General features: G+C 37.7%; 1 protein-coding gene across 1 annotated transcript in view; it reads left to right on the forward strand.

Moving 5' to 3' along the window:
* STK4 (serine/threonine kinase 4) overlaps nucleotides 1-27,111 on the forward strand; it is an 85,438-nt gene that overhangs the window by 5,063 nt on the left and 53,264 nt on the right. The window contains exons 2-9 of the mRNA XM_090286473.1: nucleotides 25-105; nucleotides 6,231-6,359; nucleotides 8,935-9,049; nucleotides 10,013-10,177; nucleotides 12,462-12,629; nucleotides 14,179-14,316; nucleotides 17,362-17,490; nucleotides 18,130-18,316. Coding sequence (XP_090142599.1) covers nucleotides 25-105; nucleotides 6,231-6,359; nucleotides 8,935-9,049; nucleotides 10,013-10,177; nucleotides 12,462-12,629; nucleotides 14,179-14,316; nucleotides 17,362-17,490; nucleotides 18,130-18,316 — 1,112 coding nt within the window. The remainder of the gene's footprint in view (nucleotides 1-24; nucleotides 106-6,230; nucleotides 6,360-8,934; nucleotides 9,050-10,012; nucleotides 10,178-12,461; nucleotides 12,630-14,178; nucleotides 14,317-17,361; nucleotides 17,491-18,129; nucleotides 18,317-27,111) is intronic.

Below are 27,111 nucleotides of genomic sequence, written 5' to 3' on the forward strand. Positions count from 1 at the left end.
GTGTTTATATTTCTTCATTCACAGGCAGCTGAAAAAGTTGGATGAAGATAGTTTAACTAAACAGCCAGAAGAAGTGTTTGATGTCTTAGAGAAGCTTGGAGAAGGGTGAGTGTACAGAAGATACGAGGAGGCCTGTAGTGCACGATCATTTTCTTCCCCAAACACCAGATAGAATGTTCCTTAAAGCAGTATTTTGCAAAGCTAAGAAGAACGGAATGATGCGCTTTGGCACTGCTCTAGGTGGGGTGGGAGGTAACTTTACTGCTTGGAATGCTCTTTCCTCCTTCTCCCCAGTCGCTAGTATAGTTGGATTTAGTGATTCCTGATCTTTTTAACACCAAGGATATCTTTTTTATTTTTTATTTTTATTTTTTACTCTTGTAGAATCCATGGTTTGCATGATATTATATATTCAATTGATAATACTGATTAGTTTATACTTCATTTAAACATTTTTATTAGACACTTTTATTTGTAGTTCACAGCTTCTGATTGATATGCAATAACTTGTTTCAATAAAAAACGTAATTCAGCATTTTAGTGCAGCATTTTGAAATATAGTAAATAAATCAAGACTATCACTTGTTTATAGCTTCCTAAAAGATCCAGAATCCCAGGTTGGGAACTAGTAGACTTCTTGAAATACAGATTTGTGAATGAGTTTATAATACACCAGTGAAGTGATATTTAGTAATAACCAGTGGTCATTCTTGACTTTCATGATATATAAAGGTTACTTCATAATTTTTTGTGCGTTTACATGTCCTTTTAATTCTTGTGTTTATTTATTTTCCTATAATTACTGGGACATTAAAATATTAGGGATAGACCTGGCTGGTGTGACTCAGTGGATTGAGTGCCGGCCTGCGAACCAAAGGGTCACCAGTTCAGTTCCCAGTCATGACACATTCCTGGGTTGCAGGCCAGGTGTCCCGTTGGGAGCGCACAAGAAGCAACCACACACTGATGTTTCTCTCCTTCTCTTTCTCCTTCCCTTACCCTCTCTCTAAAAATAAATGAAGTCTTTAAAAAAATAAAAATAAATAAAATATTAGGGATACCCTTGCTTAAGTTTTTGTTGTTAATTTTTTGATTAGGTAATTCATATTCAAAATTCAAACATCATAAAAGTCTGCCCCTTCTATCTCTCAGCTATCTAGAAGCAAACAATATAATAGTTTTTTGTTTTTTTTTAAAGATTTTATTTATTTATTTTTAGAGAGAGGGGAAGGGAGGGAGAAAGAGAGGGAGAGAAACATGAATGTATGGTTGTCTCTTGCGTGCTCCCAACTGGGGACCTGGCCCACAACCCATACATGTGCCCTGACTGGGAATTGAATCGGCGACCCTTTGGTTTGCAGGCCGGTACTCAATCCACTGAGCCACACCAGCCAGGGCTAGCAATTTTTTATATATCCTTCAGAAATAGCTTGTGTGTATATATAAGCAAATAAGCATATGTGTGTGTGTGTGTGTGTTTTAGTCTTCAGGGAGTACTGGTTCAAGAGAAGACCTGAAATACTAACTTAAAAAAATGTCTATTGTCTCTTTACTGTGTGCTCTGATTTTAAATGTCTGTTGTTTAATTACTGTATGCTCTTTAAAATCAGATCTCATACGTCATTAAATTATTTTGGGGTTTAGTGTGTCATTTATGCCTAATATAAATCAGTAATAATGTTAAACCCCATCCCGGATGACACGAAATAGGTTTTTTCATGGACTATTTCCATGTAAAAAAATTAGTCGTCATCTTTTTGTAAGTTGGAAACAGTCTCTGGAATCAAGCAAGAAATCCAACAGAAAAGGAAACTGAAAGGGGACGCCATCAGTGCTGCTTAACAATAAGTGAAGGGTGCCTCTGATGACTGCAGCTGACTTGGCAGCACTTAAAGGTAAGGGAAAATGACAGTCCTCTTTTTTTTTTTTTTTTAAATAAAGATTCTATTTATTTATTTTTAGAGAGAAGGGAAGGAAGGGAGAAAGAGAGGGAGAGAAACATCAATGTGTGAATGAATCAGTTGCCTCTTGCACGCCCCCAACTGGGGACCTGGCCTGCAACCTAGGCATGTGCCCTGGCTGGGAATCGAACCGGTGACCCTTGGGTTCGCAGACAGGCACTTAATTCACTGAGCCACACCAGCCAGGGCTCTACATCTCTTGCCAGCCGTTTTTAGCTTAAGCTTGAGGTCCTTGGTATTTTCCTCAAAGAAATGAGTCTGAGGCCCTTAATCTAACAATGCCCACAGGTTGTGGTTTGCATAAGATTAGGAGGGATGGGAATAACGAACTATGCAACTGACTTGTTTCTTTCAAGTGTGTTAGTATTTTGACTCTGAAGTCAGGCAGATTTGTGTTAAAACCCTTGCTCTATTGTTTATTAGTCATAATAAATGAGTGAACCTGAGCAAATTGCTTAATATTTTGAAGCTTCACAAGCCTCAGCTATAAAATGGGGATATTAGTATCTTCCTCGTAGGTTTATGTCAAGTATTACGTGAGATAATGGGGGTAAATTACTTAGTACAGAGCTTGTTACAAAGTAAGTGTTCAGTAAGTGACAACTATCATTTTACTTTTACCTATATTAACTGCAGCATTTTTGAGGCCTTCTCATGTCAAATAAAGTTAAATCTGAAGCTTTCAAGTATATTTAGGTGTTTTTGATGGGAGCTCTGTTTGAGTTGATTGGGTTTGGGAAATGTCAAGAGAAAACTACAGACAGTGTATCAAGAATATACTGTAAGAAAAAAGTAAGCTAATTATGATCATTTTTAATTTTGTTTTAGATCTATGGATATCATCTATGGAAATTTCCCTATAAAAATATTACCAAGGAGAAAACAAATAATGCATCAAGTCTTTCTTCCCGTGTTGTTCTTTTATATGATACCACAAATACTTGGATTTCTGTCATCGTGGCTGAATGAATCTCATCAAGCCTTATTTAACCAACAAAATCATGAAGGAAGATCTTAACCGCAGTTACTTTCTCAACACAAACTGCCATGCCATCCTTCAACTGTTCTGGAAAATGAATTGTGAACTCTGACTAACTTGTTCCTTGTGACATGAACTATGGCTAAAGGACCGTATCGGTTCTAAAGACTGCAGTCAGTCTGGAATCAGGTCTTAAGGGACTTATCTGTTAGTGAGCATAATTGCTGAAGCCTTCTAAATCCTCTTCAGGTTACTGAATCTTGACTTAATTGCTCATGTGAGCTATCAGAGTTTTCTTTGCTATCAAGATACATAAGGAGGCATGGAGCTTGTTCTGTTCATCATTGCTGAGTATGCAGAGACCTCTCCTTTCCATTTCAAATATATAAGAATGAGTGAAAATTATTTCTTTAAATATTAGGATACATAGCCAGCTATGTACTAGTGACAGAAAAGATATCTATAATAGTAAGAGGTGGGTAAAGCATGTCTGTCCTTGTCAGGAGATTGCAGGTGGGCTTCTTATATGAAGTTGTGGGCTAGAATGAGGCTCTGCATCTCTCTATGAGCTAAAGCTTAAATAAATGTGTCTGATCACTACTGGAAAGTACAGTATCATTCGCCTGTGGCCTGGGGAAAAGGGGGAGGTATTGGTCTGACAATAGGAACTGGGCCTGCACTGCATTCAGGTTTGGTCTCTTGAGGGGGCCAAACCCCCAAACTCCTAATACAAAGTATGGTTTAAATTGTACAGCTTGGAGGACTGGGCTGAGGGACTATGGAACCATCATGATGTCATGGAGTACTCAGGACAGTGAGCATTATGTAGAGGAAAATCATTTGAGATCAAAGGAAACTTATACAAGGAAATCATGGGATCAATCAGCAGACTTAACCAATGGGAGAATTCATACCCAAGGAAGTAGAAATGATGGAGCATTTTGGAAAGAGATTTAACATGTTTGTTTATGATTTTCAAAAATATAAATGAAGGGAATAACATCCTTAAAAGAATGCAAGATCATTAACATGAAGAGTTAGCCCTGTGAATAATTAAAAGTTGGGAATCTTGACAATGAAAACTACCATGACTGAAATTCAAAAGCATAATAAATTGGATGAACAGCAAACTAGAGAAGCTAAAAAGAGAATCCGTGAATTGAAAGATAGAAATGAGACCGATCACAAAATGTAGCACAGAGAAATAACCGTGTTAGAAACCAGGAATACAACATGGATTGAGGAGGTCCAATACAGATCCAAAAGGGATTCTAGAAGGATATATGATAGAAGAGAGAAAGAAGAAGGAAAGAGATGATGCTGGGAATTCTCCAGACTGGAGGAAAGACATGTGCCTTCAGATTGACGAAGTTTACGAAGTGCTGAATAAATCAACTTGTAGTTAAATTATAGGAAAATTGTAGACTGTTAAGGCTAAAGAGGAAATCTTTAAAGCTACAGAAAGAGATTACCTATGAAAAATGAGAATCTGGTGATAGCACACTTTGGAGCAACGATAGAAGCTGGAAAACCGCAGTGAAAATGCTGAGGGAAAGCTATTGTCAAAGAAGAATTCTATAGCCAGCAACACTCCTTCCAGAATGAAGGTGAAATAAAGGCATTTTCACACATACGGGAATTAGTGTATCAAGAATCACTTTGGATGAAAGTGACAGAATACCCATCTAACAGTGGCTAACCAATAAGGACATTTAATAACTAAGTAATAATAAATCTGGGAGTGAAAGATTCCAGAATGGTTAATTGCCTTGGTAATAGTTTAGCATGTGTATAATTCTCATAGTCTCAAGCATCACGTCTCACATGACAGTACCCAAAACAGGAAAGGAAGTGACGAGTAAAAATCGGCGTTCTTGGGTGCTTCTCCGCTACCTGGGAAGAAAGTCTTTCCCAGAAACCCTTCAGCAGAATTCCCCTTAAATTTCATTGGCCAGAGCTAGGTCACTTGCTGAGAGAAATAGGATTGCTTTATCCTCTGGGACCAGTGTTCACCACCCTAACACATCAGAGGATTATCTTAGCAAGGAAGAAGGGTCTTCTCCACATGGTCAGTGGTTGCTTTACTCTTGAAAAAAAACCAAAAACAAAAACAAAACAGTTTTATGTAACATTTAAGGATCACTATACTAGTTTTGCTAGTGTAAGGGATTTTGACAGTGGAATTTTTTATGTGCTCCGCATAGATTTTAAAAACACATTGAAATGATTCTTGAGTACCATTTTGGTAACAGAGCGCTCAGCTACTTTGATATATCAGGATACGCTGTTATTTTGATTTTTTTTTTTCACCAAGACAGTTTACTCATTATTTTACTGACAACCGCAGTATTTCAATGAAGATACAGTCTATTTAAGATGATGATGGTATGTCATTTGACTATCACAGTTGTCTTGTAAAGTAGTTTGTGGTGTTGTTATTTTACAGATGAGAAAATTGAGGCACAATAGGGTTAATACTATGTAAATGTAGTGGTGGCAGAACTAAAATCTTAGGTCTTTAGATTCTAAATCTAATACTCTTACCCTCCAAATTGAATGGATACATATGCTTTTTATTTATTTTGATAAACTCTTAAGGGAAGATAGAGTAGAAGGTCTTATGGCAAAAAATATGTATGTGTTCTGTTTACCTGATACTAGCATTTAGAGAGGTTTAGATATTTAATTTGTTTTCATAGTGTTTTAAATTCCATTGCAAGTAAGAAGAGCAAAGGACGAAAGACTTCTTTCTAGGTATTAGAGTGATTGCAAGAAAACAAAGACCTCCACTTTTATGACCCAGGATAGATGTAGAGGGAGCATAGGCTTTGTATTTAGTCGCAGTTGGATCCAAATTCTGGACTGACCACTTATTTAGCACTTATGTGACCTTGATCAAGTCATGTGATCTCTCTGAGCCTTTTCAAATTTACCTTTGAAATAGGGATAATGACCCCTTCTTCATTGTTTTTTGTAAGGATGAACTGGGTGATGTGTAGTTTCTGGCAGACATGAGGCATGCAATGGTGGTTACTATAATTATTTCATACTAACACATTTAGTACAATTTAAATGTCAAGTTTTTAAGATGCCATTTTGTGGTAGTTCTCTTAATGCCAATTTTCCCCCCAAAGTGCTTTAGCTACCTCAATTTTGCAAGTGTCACTAAGTAAAGTATATATGGATTAGGCACTTAGGCATGTAAATTAGAACTGTAAGTTGCTTGTGTTTTACAACTTTTATCTCTTGGCTGCTTTGACTTATAAATGTTTTCCTTCCTCCAATTACAGGTCCTATGGCAGCGTATACAAAGCTATTCATAAAGAGACCGGTCAGATTGTGGCTATCAAGCAAGTTCCCGTGGAGTCAGACCTGCAGGAGATAATCAAAGAAATCTCTATAATGCAGCAATGTGACAGGTAAAGGCATGTGGTATTACTTTGGAAAGAACATGGTTTTGAATTTGCTGTGATTATTTAAATAGAGTTTGATGCCTAGAGTTGCATTTAGTTATATGTTTTGCAGAAGGGAAAGTCGAATGGAATCGCTAGGCATGACTTTTTCAGAAAAAAATCTGATGAAAAAGTTTGTGTGTTTTAGTAGCTAATCTTTTATAGTTTCTATTTCTGCATAGGTTTTTGTTTTGTTTTTTCAGCAAGCCCTTTTTAGAACTAGGAAGAAGAGGCAAAGAGGGAGAAGATGTTGCTGTTTTTTGTCTTTTTTTAAAATAATGATCTCTTACTTCCTATTGAGAAAGCATTTCTACAGAGACAACTAAGGAGACATAATACAAATGCTTTTAGCTTTAGAAACCTTGGAACATACAGATAGATCTGGAAAAAGAGAAGACCGTTAGCATTTCGGTATTACTATTAATTTTAAAGAAATTATTCTAGTGAAGAGTAGCTAAGTACAAATATTATATTTTTGAGGAACTAAGATTTGTCAAATGCCGTAGCAGGAAGTCGAGGCCAACAGGCGACCGCAGAAAAGCACGTGGTTGGTTTGCTCTGAAATTCCGTGACAACATGGGTGGTCACAGAGGTGGCGCAGACTTCCCCAGCGCTGCTTGGTGTTGAGAGAAACAAACTTAGGGGCGATGCCAGCCCTAGGGAGTTGAAAGGAGAATGAGAAAGTCTTGCACTTGAGGCTGCCTTTTTTTTTTTAATAAACCTTCCACATTAGGGCAGATGAAAGTTTGCTGGGGAGTCCTTAAGTCTCACAGACTCACAAATGCAGTCACATCTCTTCTCCTTCCCTCCCTTTCTTTGATTCTCTTTACTTTGGTGGTTACTCAATATGAGATTAAAGAAACCTCGTATTTCTTGATTGGCTTGACGAGAGTAAGTTAGCAGTGTTGCTTTTCGTCCTCCATAAGATACATTATGGGAGCTTTTTCCAGTTGGCAAGTTGGGACTTTACCACTTTATTTATTTTTTTATAGTTTATCTTTTATTGTATTTTTTTTTCATTCTGGGACTTTGCCACTTTTGAGCAACTATGAAAGAGCTGTGTTCCAAACAGGGTATACAAATGTCTGTAATTAAAGAAAGAGATATTTTGAAGATCCTACTCTGTGCTAAGTACTATAAGCAATGCAAAGAAATATAGGGCTGAGTTCTCATCCTTGGGTGGTAGACTGACTGGACAGGCCAGGCATATAAATGTGCAGGAAAATCTAGCTGAAAATACAGGATGTATAGAACATACTCGGACAGGAAGTACCTGACAGCAATTGCCTCATAGAGGCCGTGAGTACCCCAGGAGTTTAGGGAAGGAAGGGCGAGTGTGGTGATACGTACCTTCAGAGATTTATTCATCCATTTCTTCATTAATAATCACTCATGTGGGGTTTTTTCCTGCTGTCCTTGGCATTGGCATGTTTCCTAAGGGTGAAGGGGCTTGAAATTCTGAGAATTAATGAAGCTGAGTTGATTTTAACATCTTCAGTTATTATGCAGTGTTATTTAGGCCTGATGATAATCTAGCTAGTTAAAGCTGGTAGCTCTCAGATGGCAAATTATTTCATTTTAATGGGATGTTTGACTTTTCTTTGAAATTCCTTGTTTGGTATCTCTCTTCAGGCTTGAAACTCCCAAATTTTTCTTTATAATTGTACTGGGTCCCCCCCACCCCCACCCCAAAGTATGATACATGTGAATTCTTGGGAACATGCAAATAAAAAGAAGAAAATAAAATTTTCCCTTTGGAAGAATAATCATTGTTAAATACTTCTTGGCATACGTATTTTTCCATATTTCTTTCTGGAATTTCACTGTTATGTAATCTCCATTTTGCTTGTGTGTGTGTGTGTGTGTTCATGCGCACGCGTGTGTGTTCAGGAAATCTCGTGTTATCAAGTATTCTGTAACATTTTCCATGGATTCATGGTTATTTCATTGTATGGATATATTTTAAGACTTCATTAATTTTTTTAGAGAGAAGGGAAGGGAGGGAGAAAAAGGGAGAGAAATTGATTTGCAAGAGAAAACTTCCATTGGTTGCCTCTCGCATGCCCCCAACTGGGACCTGACCCACGACCTAGGCACGTGCCCTGACTGGGAATTGAACCAGTGACCAGTGACCGGCAACCTTTTGGTTTGCAGGCCAACACTCAGTCCACTGATCCTCACCAGCCAGGGCCCTACTGTTAGACATTAAGATGGCATCTGAATTTTCATTTTTATAAACAGTACTATCATGGTAATCATTTCTTTTTGAATATCTGTAAATTTTTTTTTTTTTAGGATAAGTTGTAGACTTAGAAATGATGGGTTAAAGGACCCATACATTTTTTCCCCACTTTTGTTACATACTGCCCTCCAGAAAAATTATACTAGTTTATATTCTTATCAGGAGGGTGTCCATTTTAACCATGAATATGAATACTTGATCTTTTGAGCAGAGAAATTTTCAGGTATTTAACAGCATGAATTAATAGAGATATTTGAAGGCTTTCCCACTAATCTGTATTGTCTCTCTCTCTCTCTCTAGCCCTCATGTAGTCAAATATTACGGCAGTTATTTTAAGAACACAGACTTGTGGATTGTGATGGAGTACTGTGGGGCTGGTTCTGTGTCTGATATCATTCGATTACGAAATAAAACAGTAAGTTTACCTTCTAGAATAATGCCGCTGAGCTAATCTCTTATGCCGTCATCTTTCCTCTGCCTTTTTTCTTGCACACTTTCCTACCCTCCGATTTCCCCCTTTCCACGGTTCTTCTCCCCGTGTGGTCTTTCATGTCTCTTAAATGTGGCAGTTTTGCCAACCCAATTCGTGCTTTGCTGATTTCGTATTAGGAAAAAAAGTGACTATCCAATCTTGGTTAAGCAGTACATTTTAAATGTTTAAATTTGGATTTAGTTTTCTTCTACCCACAATGTTCACAGATTCACTTACTCTACATCCTATTAATCAGAGAATACTTTCTGTGAGTGATTATTTGCTATTACTGGGATTGCATGATAGGCAGATCTGGCTTACATTTTAAAAGGTTCTTTATGGCCTCTGAGAGGAAGAAGATACATTGTAGAGGGTCAAGGGCAGAAGCAAGGGGACCAGTTAGGAAATTATTAGAATAATTCAGGCAGGACACGATGATAGCTTGGACCAGGGTGATTGCAGAGGGTATGTTTGGATATATTTTGAAGACAGAGAAAAGCCACGGATGGCCTCTTTAAGTTTTTGACCAGAGCAACTGGAAGAATGAAATTGCCTTTTACTGAGAGAGAGGAGACAGGGAAGAGTAGAGTAGGTTGGTGAGGAGAAGGGTAAGGTGGTGACAGAAATAAAGAATTTGAGTTTGACATGTTATGCGTATAATACTTGTTAGTTATTCATTGTAGATGTTGTGTACGCAGATACATGAATCTCATGTTTGGGGAGATATCCGGACTGGAAACATAACTTTGGGAGTAGCAATGGTATTACAAGTTGTCAAATGCTGTTTAGAGGTTGAATAAGATCTTATATTTGTATTCTAGGAAAGGATTTTGGATCAATATTTTTTCCTCTTTCAAATATGCTGATATAAACTGATAGAATTTTGATTTATCATTCTATTTTCAGTTAACAGAAGATGAAATAGCTACAATATTACAATCAACACTTAAGGGACTGGAATACCTTCATTTTATGAGAAAAATACACCGAGATATCAAGGCAGGAAATATTTTGCTAAATACAGAAGGACATGCAAAACTTGCAGATTTTGGGGTAGCAGGTCAACTTACAGTAAGTAAAAATGTTACTTGTACTGATAACTTTCAGCTGTGTTCTGGGAAGGAATTTATTTATTTATTTATAAAATATAATATTTGACTTAATTGTATTAGTAAAACAAAACAAACAAACATAGAATGTACCAATAGGTTACCAAAGAGCTAGTAGTTTATTTTAGCTTCTTTTCTGGGATTCGGGTCCCATAGTTTAAGTTTGGTTAACTTTGATAAAAATAAATTCTAAAACAAGAAATGACAGAAGTTTAAATTATATTCGGTTACATCATTATATTTATAAAAGGAAGAAAAATTAAATCCAAACTACTTTCCTTGAATAAGACATAACGTCTTCTCATTGAACCTTCAGGTAGCAGTTGGCAGTTACTGAAAATACTGTCCTCTTTGGGTTTCAGGATATAGACTCTTGCTGCTTCTTCTGCCTCACCAGTGCATAACAGTGAAAAAAAATTTTTTTTTCAAAACAGGAAGTCTAGAATTATCTGATTTTGTGAAACCTAAGTGTATATGAAATACATGTAGAAAAATAAAAACAATTCTGGACAGGTATATACTAAAAGTTGCAACAAATTTATATATCAAACAGTTTTCTTGGGTGGGAGACTGTTTTGTTTGTTTGCTTTTTTAGAGCTGATATTATGTACAGTTTTAATTTTTTAATTCTTTTTATTTTAAATCTACCTAGAACATGTTGGTCTGTTTCTGGACTGAATATTTTCCATTGATCTAGTTGGTCTAGTATCTACTCATTACTTTTAATTTTCAAAAAATTTCCAGTTATCAAACTGCCCATTTCTAGTTATAATCCTTGAAATAATCCTTGAAAACAACTTTGACTACCACCATTTGAAAATACCCTTGCAGATTTCAAGTTTCAGAGCAAAGGAAATGACTAAGCAGTAAGATAGTTCCTGTGTTAATTTGTTTGCATAGGACTGCCAAAGTGAGATCGATTTAAAAATATTGCCTGTCATTTGCTCCTGACTGACATGGCCACAGGCATTTCAGAAGGAACATGGGTGATGATGATGGGAAATCCTTTTGCATATTTAGTTGTTTAAAGTCTTTTTCTAAAATACAGGAATTCTAGGAAGGTTCTCTTTCATTAGGGCCATGCCATGCTGGGGAAGCATGCAGGTACTTATTTGCCCATGTGTACTATATCTGTATATTCCTCTTTAACCCCCAGACTAAGACTTTATATATATGTATATGTTATATAAAAATGTATATATTGTATAAAATATATATTATTTAAAATTATGTATGTATATATGTAACGTGTGTATACATAATTTTCTTTTTAATTTCCTATTTGCACATGTAATACATGCTCATGTAAACCATAGAGTGTTCCAGAAGGATATAGAATGGAAAGAAGTCCTTAGTGATTCTAACTTTTAGATATAATTGTTGTTAATAGTTTGGTGTATGTTATTTGAGATTTTTTGTTTTTGTTTTTGTTAGCTATATAACAACAATATTTATTATTATTGGTTGCTGTTCCATTATTTTTCTTTTATAAAAGGAGGTTATATTACATATAATTTCACAGCCTAACTTTTTTGCTTCACAATATACCTTGTACATTTTTCCTATGTCAGAAAAAAGTGTTTATATCTCTTTCTTTTTTTTAAGGTAATATTTCACTGTATGGATATTGTTTTTAAATTTAGATGGTCATTTGGGTTATTTCCTTTTACTTCCTCTCCCCACCCATTACAAATACTTCTACAATACTTTTGCATACAGAGTGGGGCAAAAGTAGGCTTACAGTTGTTCGTATAAAAATTATATAATAGAAAATAGTAATACAAGAATAAACTGTTTCACATGCTCACAACTGTAAACATTCTTTTGCCCCACTCTGTATATCTTGAGGTGACTACACATAAGATACATGTCTAGGAATAAATTTGGATCAAAGGATGTGGGCATTTAAGTTTAATAAATATTGCCAAAGTACCTACTAAAAGGTGTACCAATTTATAGTTCAGTAACAGTGTAATACTAGTGTATTGTCAACACTAGTTATTAGTAATCTTTTTAATTTTTGTCAGTCTTATTTTAGTGTTTTATTAATTGTTATTTTTTGTGTTTTAGTAACTAAGTGAGACTTTTTATGTCTCTAGGTCATTTGAATTTCTTTTGTGACTCGCTGGTCATGCCTTGAGTATGATTTTTGTATGTATTTCAAGTATAAGACATTTATTGTTGGAAAAGTCCTTTTTCTTCATAGTTTTAATGCTTAGTGTTCATCTCTTTCCTTTCTGTTTTAGGATACCATGGCCAAGCGAAATACAGTAATAGGAACTCCATTTTGGATGGCTCCAGAAGTGATTCAGGAAATTGGGTACAACTGTGTGGCAGACATCTGGTCGCTGGGAATAACTGCTATAGAAATGGCCGAAGGAAAGCCCCCATATGCCGATATCCATCCAATGAGGGTAAGGAAATAGACGGGAAACCAGTGGGCTGGTTCGTTACTGATCATCATTAGAAAGTTAGTTAAATGATGTACTTGGTTAAGTGCCAAATGATAAATGACTTAATTGTATGTTATTGATAAGTGTCAGTCTAGACTCCAGATAATACATTTCTGCTAGTTGTAGTCTTTAATTAATTCCAAGTATAATTTTACCCCCTCTTCATTCCAGAAGGCATGTATCAATAACCTAGGGAGAATATGGGCCACAGAAATGCTTGGCTTGACTTGTGAAATGTATATCTTTTTAGTTTAGGTGCTCACATTTTAACATAACTATTAATGGAGCTGAGTAGTGCTCTCCTCCTTTACACACGGCATGGGCTTCCCACTTGATCCGTCTCCACGATTCCGTTTACCAAGTATCAGTTGTCACTTATTGCAGTGTTTTCTCTCATGTTTGTCTTAAGTAGCATTAAGAGGAAAGCAAACCATTCTTTTGAACTCATGACACTAACACCTAGCCTGTTTATGTGTTGTCTTTTTCCTGCCTGGCCCTTACAGGAATTTAAATTTGTTAAGTTCTGGTTGGTAGATCGTCAGGCTCTCCAGCTGGAGGCTCTGTACTCCCCCACCTCCAGCTACTTCTGGAATGTTAAGGGCCCGCAGATTTACTCTCCACCAGAACACCCTAACGGGTTTCCAGTTTCACCCACCCCCAGCCCCCTGCACCATAGCACTGATATAAGACCTTGACCCTTCCTCAGGGGCTTTATAGTTTTCATACCTCCCAACCTAGTTCCTTCTCTTCACTGATTAATTAGTTGTCATATTGAAAGACTTAACAGTTTCTTTTTTGAAGTATTTATGGTCCCAAAGGTAAGCTCCTCTCTTTTGGGGGGGGCAGAAGTGGGGGCGGGTAGGATGATTTATTGGTTATATATTTTGATTTAAAGACTGTAATTTAAGCTGATCGTTGCAAAGAGTTTTTGTTTTGTTTTTTTTCACTGTGGCTCTTTTATTGAAAACTCAATAAGTAATTGCTTTTTCATTTTTTTAAGTGTAATGTTGTGGACCAATTTTTTTTTCAAGCATGTTGAATTGGCTTGTCTTGGAAGTTAATGAACCCCTTATAACTTTGGGGCCTTCTGGGTTTATGGTCTCCTTGCAATCACTGCTTACATCCAGTGGTAGTGGTAACCTTTAGCGGGGAGGGAAATTTGACAGCTGTGGGGCTGAGGTTTTATCTTCAGGATGTCGATGCTCTTAGATCTTGTCTTTTCACTTTGAAAGGCAATGTACTGTGGTTAACAAAAGTCAAAGAAAGCTTGGTGGATGTTGTGAGGTTCGGGGAACAACAGTACATATGAAAGAGGGAGAAGGAGAGGGAAGGGAGGGGAGGGCAAGAGAATCATCCATCTTCCTTTGAATACTTAGACTTGTGTTGGAATTTGGGTGGGCCCTTCAGTGGATAAGACAAAAATTATTGTATCAAACTTCAAATGTATTTCTCGTTACATTTTTATTGGAGCATCACTTTTATTTCACCAAATCCTTTTTTTTTAATCCAGGCAATCTTTATGATTCCTACCAACCCTCCTCCCACATTTCGAAAGCCAGAGCTGTGGTCAGATCACTTCATGGATTTTGTGAAGCAGTGTCTTGTAAAGAGCCCTGAGCAGAGAGCCACAGCTACTCAACTCCTGCAGGTATGAGTCTGTTAACCCACGCACATGGAGATGGTAACAAAGTACGAAACTTGCCGCCTCTCTGGAGGTTTGGGTCCAACTAAGTAGGAAAGACATAGAAAAGAATGTTAAATCATTGAACAAGATAATACGACAAGAGAATGCAGGGCTCTCTGGGATGGAATAATGGGAACTGACACTTAGTGAGCACCTGCTGTGTGCTGGGTGCTTTTCACATGTTAAGTCATTTAATCACCACATAGGCCCCATGAGGGATGGGTGTTATTTCATTTTTATAGGTGAGAAATGGAAGCTTAGAGATGTTAACTCATTTATGAACACTCAGCTGGTAAATGGCAGAGCTGAGATTAGAACCTAGGTCTTTCTGATTCCAAAGCAGAAGTGCCATCAAATCTACCCAGTTCTGGCAAAGAACAGAGATCAATGGTAGGTGGTATTGTAGGTCAGAGTGGAAGGGGGTCACTTTGGATTGGAGATACTAGGAATGCTTTCCTGGAGGAGGTAATCTCTGTGCTTGGACCTTGAAGGATGGGTGGGATTTGGCAGGCAGTGTGCTTAGTGGTCAGGAACTTGGATTCTGGAGTTCAGACGGCCCAGGTTTGAATCCTGGTTCACTATTTACTAACTTTCTGACCTCAGGCAAGTAATATAACCTCTGTGTTATATTAGTTTTTTATTTATAAAATAGAGATCAAGTATCTATCTCGTATGTTTTGAAGATTAAATGATATGTGAAACTTTGAATAAAGTTACACGTATTAAAGATAGTATGATACAAATTTGACAAATATTTGCTGTTATTATTGAGCTACGTCAATGACTTTCAACCATATCAGACCCCATATATATGAGGTCTATCCAGAAGGTATCCAGCCATGTAATAAATTAGGACATTTATTGAAGAAGATACAAGAAACATTGTGCATAGGGCAGTGATGCCTCAGCCCCCTTCAACGTAGGCACCTTGGGACCTCACACAGTTCCCCCAGTTGCCATCAGCTGCCCCACTGTATTTTCCTGAATCTCAACGGTAATCCAAAATCTCTTCCCTTTCAAGGTGATTTTAGTTTTGGGAAAAGCCAGAAGTCACAGGGCGCCAAATCTGGGCTATAGAGGGGCTGAGTCATCTGGGTGATTTGATGTTTTGCCAAAAAAGTTACACGAGGTGTGATGCGTGAGTGGGAGTGTTGTCACGATGAAGACACCAATCACCGACCAGTTACCTGGAGCTGCGGCCTTCTGAATCATCCAAATAGCTTCTGCGGAGGAATGTTCAAGCTTAACGCAAAATTTTATGCAGCTTTGTTACTCTACTTGCTCAGTCATCTTGAATGCAACAGCCACACAGTACACACACTCACTCAATGGCATCTGCTGCCCCCACTGACTAGTACAGTGAAGTCGTCATTGTTCACACATGCGCATTCCAGTCTACTCCTTGGCTTCCAGGTTACACTGATGTCACACAAACATTCTCAGTATATTAACAATGGCTGGACTTTTTCCAGACAGACCTTGTCATATATATGCATGTATTTTTTAACTCATTGCTCTTCTGGAATGAAACTCACAGATAATAAATCTATTTATGCCTATAATTTTAAGAGTCAATATAATGTCTGTGATATAATGGAGACATGTAAAGATAATAATTTATAATGAAATAATATGGAGATGCTCCATCCAGCTTTACTCAACTTACAGACATAATAAAGTAGAGACATGTACCTATCATCATGAAAGAATTTAGATTTAAGAGCAGTAAGGAAAACAAACCATTCCATTCACAAAATACGGAAATATGAATGGGTGTGCACTTGCATACAACTAATATTAAGCAATAGCAGACCAGACTTAGTTGTATATGATGAGAGGAGGGAAATGGCATTATAGGCTTTCCAAGTGAAGAAAACAGAAAACATATTTTTGCAAACAAGCTGGGTCTTATTTCTAAGTGTAGTGGCAAAATTCTTTTCCTGTCTGGCTGGGGTATTGATAAAGTTTTATGGAAAAGATATCTCCTGCACTGTGATTCCACCACATGTTGAGACATGCTTTCAATTGGTAGAGTATTTACAAAGAACTTGGAGACCACATCCTTTAATGGATGGTGGGGAATAGAGAATGGACTACAAAGAGAAACACTGGGGGCAGTATCAGAATAAGTTTGGAAAACAACAGGCAAAGAATTTTTATATGTAGTATTCACAGCATAGATTTCTTACAGTTGTGCTACAAACAGCGAAAATGTAAGTTGGTATTAATATTTAAAAACTTCAGTTTTAGAAATGAAATCCAGCAATATTCCTATGTTTAATGTGTCTTTGCTGATTGAATATTTGAGCCTACCCCTGTTACATGCTTGTCACTAGTTTTAGTACTTCTGCAGTAACTACGCTGTTACATGAAATTCGTTTTTGCCTAAATACATAGCTGGAAATGCTATAATACCTTGAACAGAAAGAATAAGCAGGATGAGTAATTATTCAGTGATTTCTAAACAATGTCTTTATCCCATTGAAGCCCCCACCCAAACTCACCTCCCAAATTACTAGACCTTTTGCTTATGTCTTGGAAAAGTTTTCAGTATTATTTATCAAAGTGTACATGCGCTCTGAGACATTAGAAGGGGTGCGGGATGTGCTACAGTCCGCTGTTGTGCCCGAGTGTTCCACACTTTGCAAGATTGTAGCGTCCCTGCCTCCCCTCCGGTGCTGTTTGTGTTCTTGAAACATTGTAACTGCAAGCTCCCAACATTGCAAAACTTCCTCTCCGGGGTGATACCAGCCTGTTGAGAATCTCTAGATTTGGCAGAGAGAAAGGGAGGAGACAGTTCCAGCCAGGCCGAAAAACAGCTGGGCAAAGCCTGAATGTGCATCCGCTCACTTGCAAACTGAGTGTGGTTGAGCTGTTGTCCAGAGAAAAATGAGAGATTAAATTCATTGACCGAGTCCACAGATAGTCTCAAGTACCTGCGGCGTGCCGGGCACTGGTTGGCACTGTGGCGTATAAACTGTCCCCGCGTTGTTCACTTTCTCGTTTAAGCACCCGTTTGTCAAGAGCGCCAAAGGGGTGTCGATCCTGCGGGACTTAATTAACGAAGCCATGGACGTGAAACTGAAACGCCAGGAGGCCCAGCAGCGGGAGGTGGACCAGGACGATGAAGAAAACTCAGTGAGTGGCAGGCCTGGCTTTGGGTCTCCGGCGTTAATGCTGCTTACTGCATGGTTGCTGAGCCGGGCCGGACACGTGGGTGTTGGGTCAGGTGCTGGCTCAGCCTGGAGCTGGGGACCCTGCTTGCGTGCTGGCCTGGCCTGGCCCGGCCCAGGGCTTGCCGGGGGCTTGCTTCGTCTGTGCCTGCTCTTCTCGTAACGCTTCCTGAGGCACTTGGAAATTTTATCTTTTATTCAATGTAACTTGTTATTTGGGAATGAGAATGCTCAGGTCTGAGACTTGGTTTTTCTGTGTCCTTTTGGGGAATCTAGGATTCATACTAAATATGTAGATTTACACTTACAGACTCCTTCACAACCCTGAGATTCCAAGAGTGTGTATCTCAGCTTCTTAGATCTATGTTGCAAAACACTATAAGGAGGGGAGAGGGAGAAGGTCCTTTAGGGTTAGACATGCCACTCTCTCATTGGTAAATTTATGTTCTTTGGGTAAACAAGAGTGCCCTCAGTACTACAGAGTGGGTTTAGAACCTGAATAAGTGTCAAATTCAGAAATATTCGCACCAAGATGGGTAATAGTAATTCAGAAAACTTGCTTCTGATCAAAGTAGCCCCAGTTTGAGATTTTGTCCTTTTACAGGAGGAGGATGAAATGGATTCTGGCACGATGGTCCGAGCAGCAGGTGACGAGATGGGCACTGTCCGAGTAGGCAGCACCATGGGCGATGGAGCCAATACTATGATTGAGCACGATGACACATTGCCGTCACAGCTGGGCACCATGGTGATCAACGCAGAGGATGAGGAAGAGGAAGGGACTATGAAAAGTAAGGCTCTGATGAAATATACTCACTTCTCAGACAGACGGTACACATTCCGGAGAAAATGGGTCCCCGCGGCCCACACAGGCTCCATCTCGAGGCCCTCTTCTGTTGCCACAGCCAAAGGAGTCAAAACACTGGAGGGATGTGGGGAGGGCACAGGTTTGTGGATCCAGAGGCTGGAAAGCAAGAGCAATGAGAAGGGACTTACTTTGGAACCTGAATGGTCATTCTCTCATTCGGTGATCTCATTTTTTCCTCCTTTTTCTGGATCTGTAGAGGCAAGCCACGTACATTGTTTTGATGCGTGATTCTGAGTTATTGAAATTCTGAGTTGTTGACTGTGCATATCTTCAGTCTATTTTCATAACAGTCTGTGTGTCTCACCCAGGTTTACCAGTACTTAGTCAATCTATTCAGAATGACTACAAATTTAAAAGTCCCTTCAAGTTTAAGCCCATGTCTACTTCTTATCCTGCTTATCCTTCTTTTCCTATGACTAAGGCCTAACACCTGTGCTCAGCTCCCATCAGCTCCATCCATGCAGGCCGAGGCTTGCCGACACAGGACCTGTGACCTGAGCCTCGGTTCTGTCCCCCAACAACGTAATAAAGGGGCTCTGCTGAGAGGCAGTGTGATACAGGGTGTGGCAAACGCAGGTTCACAGTTGTTTGTATGAAAAATAAAACAATAATTACTACATAATAATACAAGAATAAACTCTGTATTTCGCGCACTCACAACTGCAAACCTGCTTTTTCCCCACCCCATATAGAATTGAAGTTTTGAGAAGTTAAAATTTATGGAAATAGATAGACTTTCAACTAGTGCCTTCTTTGAACTTCAGTTGTGTCCCCCCCCCCCCTTTACTATGCATTACAGACCAAGTCACAGAGAAAAGCAGTTTGAGAGTACAAAGTGGGAATAATTGAGTTGTATAAGTACAATTTAGCCTAAACTTTGCATAGGTTTAAAGCAGTGGTTCTCAACCTTCCTAATGCCGCGACCCTTTAATCCAGTTCCTCATGTGGTGACCCCCAACCATAAAATTATTTTCATTGCTACTTCATAACTGCAATTTTGCTACTGTTATGAATTGTAATGTAAATATATGATATGCAGGACGTATTTTCATTGTTACAAATTGAACATAATTAAAGCATAGTGATTAATCACAGAAAAAGTATGTAATTATATATGTGTTTTCCGATGGTCTTAGGCGATCCCTGTGGAAGGGTCATTCGACCCCCAAAGGGGTCGCGACCCACAGGTTGAGAACCGCTGGTTTAAAGCATTATCTTTTCTTAACCCCCTTTCTTTTCAAGAATTTAAAGTTTCTTCCTCTAAACCAGGGATTGGCAAACTATGGTTCACATCCCAAATCTGGCCTGCCGTCTGGTTTAGACAATAAAGTTTTATTGGAACATAGCCACAGCCATTCATTTACATATTCTCTATGACTGCCTTTGTACTACAAAGCAGAGCTGAGTATTTGTGACTGAGACCATGTGGCTTCCAAAGTGGGAAGTATTTGCTGTCTGGCCCTTGACAGACAAAGTTCTCTAACCCTTGCCCTAGACCCTCTGCTCTGTGAATGATAATTCATTTAATATATTTTTCTTCAGTGCCTGTTACCTCCCAGGTACTTTGGTAGATGCTGAGCTACAACAGGGAACGAAGAAACAGTCCTTCCCTGAAGGAGCTCATTGTCTAGTGTGAGGGACAGACCATTAATTAGACTTCAGTGTCTGAAATGGGTTCTAAAATAGAGGTGATGCGGGGTATTGTCAAAGCAGAGTGAAAGAATATTTAATTTAGACTGGGGATTACTGAAAAATTCCTGAAAGAAAAAGGCAGGCAGGTTGGCAAGTGCGTGTAGGTTGGAGGTGTTCCAGCAGGGGAAACGGTGTTTACAAATTCCTGAAGGAAAGAGAAAGGCCAGTGAGTTCAGGGGAACCGCAGCTGGTTTATTGGGGCTGGAACACACAGTGCCGGGGCTGTGGGTCTTAGGCAGTCCCCCTGATTTTCACCCTGCGGGTATTCATGTTTATAATCAACCCTTGGTTTTTGAAGGGCAAAGGTCTTATTCTTGTTGTTTTGTTTGGGGGCCAAGGCTCATCATCTGTGTTTGGACTCTGATCTGATCGGAATCCCAAAGATGGTGACAGAGTAGTAATACTGTTGATGGATATATAAATTGTTTAACTTTTCTGGAATGTAGTATTTATCAAGAGTTTTAAAAGTTTAGACCTTTGACCCAGAAAATTCCACTTCTAGGAATCCAGCCCAAGAAAATAGTTGAAGATCTAGGCAAATTATATTCAAGAATTTTTTGCAAACATATTACTTAAAATTATAAAAGAAATCTGGATTAAGTTCAGTGTTGAGTAGCAGATGTTTGGCAAATAAATTATGATACAACCCTAAGATGGAATACTACACCATGCAAAAACATTAAAAATCCTATTTGCAGGGAATTACTTAGGATATGTTGTTGAGTGAAAAAAGGAGGAGTCAAAAATTGTAGTGTGACTCCAATTTTACAAAAGTAAAAAAATAAATTAACATATGTTAATATGTGCACAGAAAAAGACTGAAAAAAAAATAACAAAAAAGCTAGAGGGAAATAAAATATTAAAAGTAGCTACTATTGGTGACAGGATTATAGGTATTTAAATTTATTTTCCAGCATTTACCAAAAAACAAAAATCCCACTAAAAATACTTCAGGTGTCATAGTGCGTCCTGTAAATTTGGACTTTGAACTATGCATTGCCTTAAGAATCTTCTTTGGTGGGGAGGGCAGGGGAGAGCAATGGGGAAAAAATTGAGACAACTATAATCGAACAACAGCAGCAACACAAACAAGAATCCTTTTTTTCTGTCTTCTTCCTCCTCTCCCTGCTTTTTATGGCCTTAAAAATGGATGTTTACAAAGTGACATCTGTCACTCCCTGCTTGTCTCTTTTAAGTTCGTATCTCATTGTAGTCTTAGGGTATGTTTCATCCCCTAAACTCAAGACTGAAGCACCCTAGATGTATTGTGCTTGGTGTTACATAAATTAAGTGAATGCTGTGAACTAAATTTAGTTTCCTTTTTTTAAGGTAGCTCATGTGATGTCTTAGGAAAGTTTGTTTTGCAGTATAAGCTGCTGACCTCTAGTCTTTTGAGTCTGAGGGCCATATCTTCTTGTTTAAATTAATTATGCAGAGGATTATAATCACCATGTAGTATATCAAGGCTGACCCATGAACATGTTGTGCATGCACATGTCATGGAAAATCTGCTTTTTTTATTTAAAGAATTCATTTTGTTCCAAATGTCATTTTCATATTTCAGGGACTAATTAATTCAGTGGGTTGTTTGTTCAGCTTCTGAGCTTGCATAGTTTTAGCATACCTAATGGGAAACATGCGTCTTTTATTATAGTCATGATGAAAAAGTATTTAAAAACCTTAACGGTCACAACTGAGTGATATTAAATATACTCAGTCCACATACAGCCTGCTGCAGGTCTTATAATGCAGTGTTTGAGTCGCAAGTTTGATAGATTTACCATTTATTTTAAGATCTTTACCACTTAGTGTTTTAGCAGTTATTTAAACTTTTCATGATGGAAAATTTAAACATATACAATTGCACAGAATAATATGATGACTCCAATGGACCTATCACCCAATTTCAAAAATGATGAACTCACCGTCCATCATATTTCAGCTCCCCTCCCCCCAAAAAAGAGTTAAAAAACAAGCTGACATAACTTAGAGCAAATCTCAGGCATCATATCATTTCTTCAGAATTGATTCTTAAACATTTAAAGGCGACTGTGTGACTAAGCCTGACTCAGATGCTCTCTGTGTTGTGTTGGGTAATTCACTTCCCTTGTATGAGCCTCTGTGCCCTAATCAGTAAAAATAAAGAATTATTATTATTTTTTAAATTTTTATTGAATTCATTGGGGGTGACATTGGTTAGTAAAATTATGTCGGTTTCAAGTGTACAGCTCTATATAATACATCATCTGTATGTTGTGTTGTGTGTTCACCATGCAAAATCAAGTCTCCTTCCTTCACCTTTTACCCCCCCTTTACCCTTCTGTACCTCCCCCCACTCCCCGTTCCCTCTGGTAGTCACCATGCTGTCGTCTGTGTCTGTGAGTTTTTTTGTTTTTGCTTAATCCCTCACCTTTTTCATATAGTCATGAATAGGAGTTCGTTGTTGGAATGAGGGTGAACTATGTACTTTCTTTTTTAACAATGCATTAGTATTGCTGTAATACTGTTGACATAATAATTTTTAATAAGTGAGGAATGAAATATCTAACTTTTCTAAAACGACATAAATTTTCAAAAAAATCTATAAAATATAGTCAGTTGTCAAAGTGTATCAGAAAACTCAGAGATGTTCCTAAGCATAAATTATTAATGCAAGCATATTTCCATTTTCATATTAAAGTTTCTTTAAAATTAGACACTAAAATGGCATTCTATGAAACTAATGCAAACGACTCTAGTTATATGTATGCCTTTTCTTAAGTTTATAAAGGGTAACCGGTATAATTTTAATTTTCAAGGATTAAACATTTCACAGAAGTTCAAAGAAGGCACTAGCTGAAAGCCTATTTATTTCCACAAATTTTAACTTCTCAAAACTTCAATTCTATACGGGGTGGGGAAAAAGTAGGTCTGCAGTTGTGAGTGCGCGAAATACGGAGTTTATTCTTGTATTATTTAGTAGTTATTGTATTATTTTTCATACAAACAACTGTAAACCTGCTTTTGCCGCACCCTGTATCACACTGCCTCTCAGCAGAGCCCCTTTGTTAACGTCGTTGGAGGACAGAACCGAGGCTCAGGTCCCAGGTCCTGTGTCGGCAGGCCTTGGCCTGCATGGACCGAGCTCTCCTTGCTGGTTATTTGGACAACGAGCTCCCCTACACGTTTCCCCAGGATTTCCAGAAGCAAAGTGTGGATGATTTTCAAAGGGGGTCTGCCTCTGTTGATATGATAATGATGTTGTTACATGAGGGGGTTTTGGTTGCAAATACCTGCATGTACAATAAAGAATCAGATTGCAGGTGGAGGGAGGAGGTTAGAGTTGGGTGAGATTTGGTTGCTTTATAAGACACCTCCAGAACGCCTGTAAGAACCATAGAGGTAAACCATGGCCCTCCCTACTCTGAAAACGCATGTCTGGGTGAAATATAAGTTTGAGGATTTGGGAAGGCTTCTGCTCTTTGTTTATGTAAATGGGTTTGGTTTTTGATAAGAGCTATAGAAGAACTTTTATTTAACCCCCAAGAACAGAAGTGATAGTGAGAGGTTCTGTCAGTGTTACTATCATTGTATTTCCTCTGGCCAGCAGAGGGAGCTCTGTAATAGGTTATGAGTTAAAATTGTGTTCCCAGTTGTGTTCCCTAATCTCCTTTCTATATATGGTAGTATTTACTCAAGATTAAGACCATTATTTATTTTTAAATCTATTCTGAGTAAGCACAGCAGCACTAGGGCAATATCTTTATTTTATTGAGGTAGGAGTTTGGATACCTCATATTTGGCAAAGTTCAAATAAGACTGAAGTCAGCCAAGGCCTGTCAAAATAATTTAAACTTTTCCTCCCTCTTCCCAGATATCTCAGAATTCTTATCCAGAATTGATATGTTCTTTCTGCATCATTGTACCATGCATAGAGTTTTGAAACTATCATCAGCGAAAATGACTCTAACCAAATAATTGAATTAATTTTTAAAATGAAACTTCAAATTTTTATGCAGAACTGACTTGGGAAAAGCTATTTTATTTTATTTATTTATTTACTTTTAGAGAGAAAGGAAGGGAAGGAGAAAGAGAGGGAGAGAAACATCACTGTGTGGTTCCCTCTCACACGCCCCCATCCGGGAACCTGGCCAACAGCCCAGGCATGTGCCCTGACTGGGAATCGAACCAGCAACCCTTTGGTTCACAGGCCGGTGCTCAGTCCACCAAGCCACAGGAGCCAGGGCGGGAGAAGTTATTTTATATATCAAAATAAATGTTAATAATGACAACTTACAGCTTTTGTCGCCTTGCCTCTTTGGTTTCCATCTAATTCTCCATGTTTGCCCACACAGAAGTTTGTTTTCTTGGGAATAGCCTTTTCCTTGTTCTTTATGTTAGACACTAGTTTTTTGTCAGTTATATGCATTGTGACTTGCACTTTTAATTTTGCCGGGTCTTTTCTTAGAAAGTAACTTTCATTTTCATGAAGTCACATTTATCTGAATTTTCTTACACAGTATGCTTTTTGTGTCTTCTTTAAGAAATTCTTGGTACCCAGATATCTGAAAAGTAGTCTCATGTGTTTTTTCTATTAAGATTTACTCTTCACATTGACTTTATTTAATTTGTCAGAAGTATGTTTTTGTTTACAATATGAGCTATATATAGTTATTTTTTCCATATGAAAGACTTGTTTCCTCCCTCCATTCAGGTGTTTGGTTCTGTTATCTCCTTAGACCAGTGGTTCTCAACCTTCCTAATGCTGTGACCCTTTATACAGTTCCCCATGTTATGGTGACCCCCAACCATAACTAAAGCATAGTGGTTAATCACAAAAACAATATATAATTATATATGTGTTTTCCGATGGTCTTAGGTGACCCCTGTGAAAGGGGCGTTCAACCCCCAGAGGGGTTGCAACCCACAGGTTGAGAACCGCTGCACTAGACCCTTTCTGACCATCTATCTAAGATAAAGTTTCCTTTCCCACAGTTGACTACTTGAAATTTAGATCATTATCCTTCCATATAGTTTTTAGTAACAGTGTATAAATTTCATAAAACAGCATAGGGATTTCGACTGAGTTGCATTGAGTACATAGATTAATTAGGTAGATTTGCCATTTTTATGATGTTAATCCTTCCTGTTCGTGAACATGGTTTTATCTTTTCATCTGCTTGGCTTATTTTTCTATCCTTAGATAACTTTGTAATTTTATCCACAAAAATGTTCTGGATCTTTTTGTTAAATTGATTCATTTTGGGTTGTTTTATTTGTTCTAGGTTTTTTGGAGGGTGTTTCGTAGTTTGTTGTTTTTAGTGAAAACAATCTTACTGTCTGAATTTTAATCTTAGATTTTCCTTTTGATGTTAACATATTTTTCAGTTTTACCAAGACTTCCACTATGGTTTTAAATAATAGAGGTGAAGAAGGGCATTCCTTACCTTAAAGAAAATTCTTCTAATGTTTTACCATTAAGCCTGATTTTGCAGCAGGACTTGGTGTAGATACCCATAATCAGGTTAAAGATGCTCTTACCTATTTCTAGTTTGTGATTTCATTTTTTAATCCAAGTTGGTGTTAAATTTTAGTTTTTTGAGTTGAACACTCAAGTGTTTAATTTTCCTTCTTACTAATGTATTCAGTTAACACTCATTTTTCTTCTAAGTTCTGTTCTAGCTATACCCCGTAAGCTTTGTACATGGTATGTTATAAATCTTCTGCCTTACTTGTGGTGCTTTGTGCTTTTTATATATTTCTTTTTCAACCCATGAATTATTCAGAGGTGTTTTTTTTTAAACCACTTATGTTTAAATTTCAATTTCAGAGAATTGTGGTTAAAGAATATGGTCTGTGTGATATCTTTTCCTTGGTATTTTCTTGAGACATTTGTGTCCTAGCATGTCAGTAATATTGTTTCTGATATTGGTATTTTGTGTTATCAAGATTCACAGTGTGATGATAAATAGACTGGTTTTATAAACTAGTTAGCCAGTATGATGGAAGGATAAAGCAAATGTAGTAAAATATTAACATTTGAGAAATCAGGGTAAAGGGTCGTCATTGTAACACTGAAAGTTTTTTTGTACCTATAGAAGTATGTCGACATAACGCATGAAACAGTTTTCAATCCAGGGCTTCAGTTTTTAGAAATATGTCTCAAGAAGCTAATTTGGCATAGTTTATAAATTGAAAGCGTTTCCTAATAAAATGATATCTTGAGGTTATTTACTAACTGATTCAGGTATTATTCCTGTCATTAATATTGATAGAAATACGTGCCTCAGAAAATCAAGCATTTCGCAGAGGTTTAGAAAAATGTTAATTAATATTACTGTATGTCATGCAAAGTACTATATTGGACACTGAATACCATTAGTGCTGTGAAAATAAGGAAATTTTGTACATATTGTCTCCTGTGCATTTTATATTAGATTATATGTGGGTTTTGTTGGTGCATCTTAATATGCAGAAGCGTAGTTTTAAAAGAAGAGACTTCTCCTGTGTTTTATTTATCATTATCAAATAGGACATTAATATTTAGGAGCTAAAATCAGAACTTGTAGTTCTATACTAAAAGTATAGAAGGAATCCAAGCTTTCAAAACATTAAAAATATTTCGGTAAAGAAAGCATATTATATGTATTTGGTAAAAGAGCATATGCCTTAATAATACTGTATGTACAGGGTATATTTAAAACAAAAAAAGAGGATCTTTTTCATAGGCAGTGATAACAAAAAACTCTTGGAGCACCTGAGAGAACCTGAGTTACATAAATTTCAAGTTTAGCAGTTAAGTGCGTAAAGATCTGACATGTAGTTCTCCCTCCCAGGGCTCACTGACTCTGTGATGTCATGGCTTCCTTCCTGGCCGCCTTCTCAAGACACGCAGTGCAGCCAGTTCCCCTCCTAATGCCCAGGCCCGGGAGGCCAGGGGGTGGCAGAACGGGGATGACTGAATGGGAAGGTTGTTTCCGCTGACTAGAGAGCCTTTCAAATTAGACTCAGTGAACTAAAGGGAGTGAGTAGAGGATTTCTCTCTAA

Source organism: Furipterus horrens, unplaced genomic scaffold, assembly GCF_987537825.1.
Source record: "Furipterus horrens unplaced genomic scaffold, mFurHor1.1.pri manual_scaffold_8, whole genome shotgun sequence".
In the NCBI taxonomy this organism is placed as follows: domain Eukaryota; kingdom Metazoa; phylum Chordata; class Mammalia; order Chiroptera; family Furipteridae; genus Furipterus; species Furipterus horrens.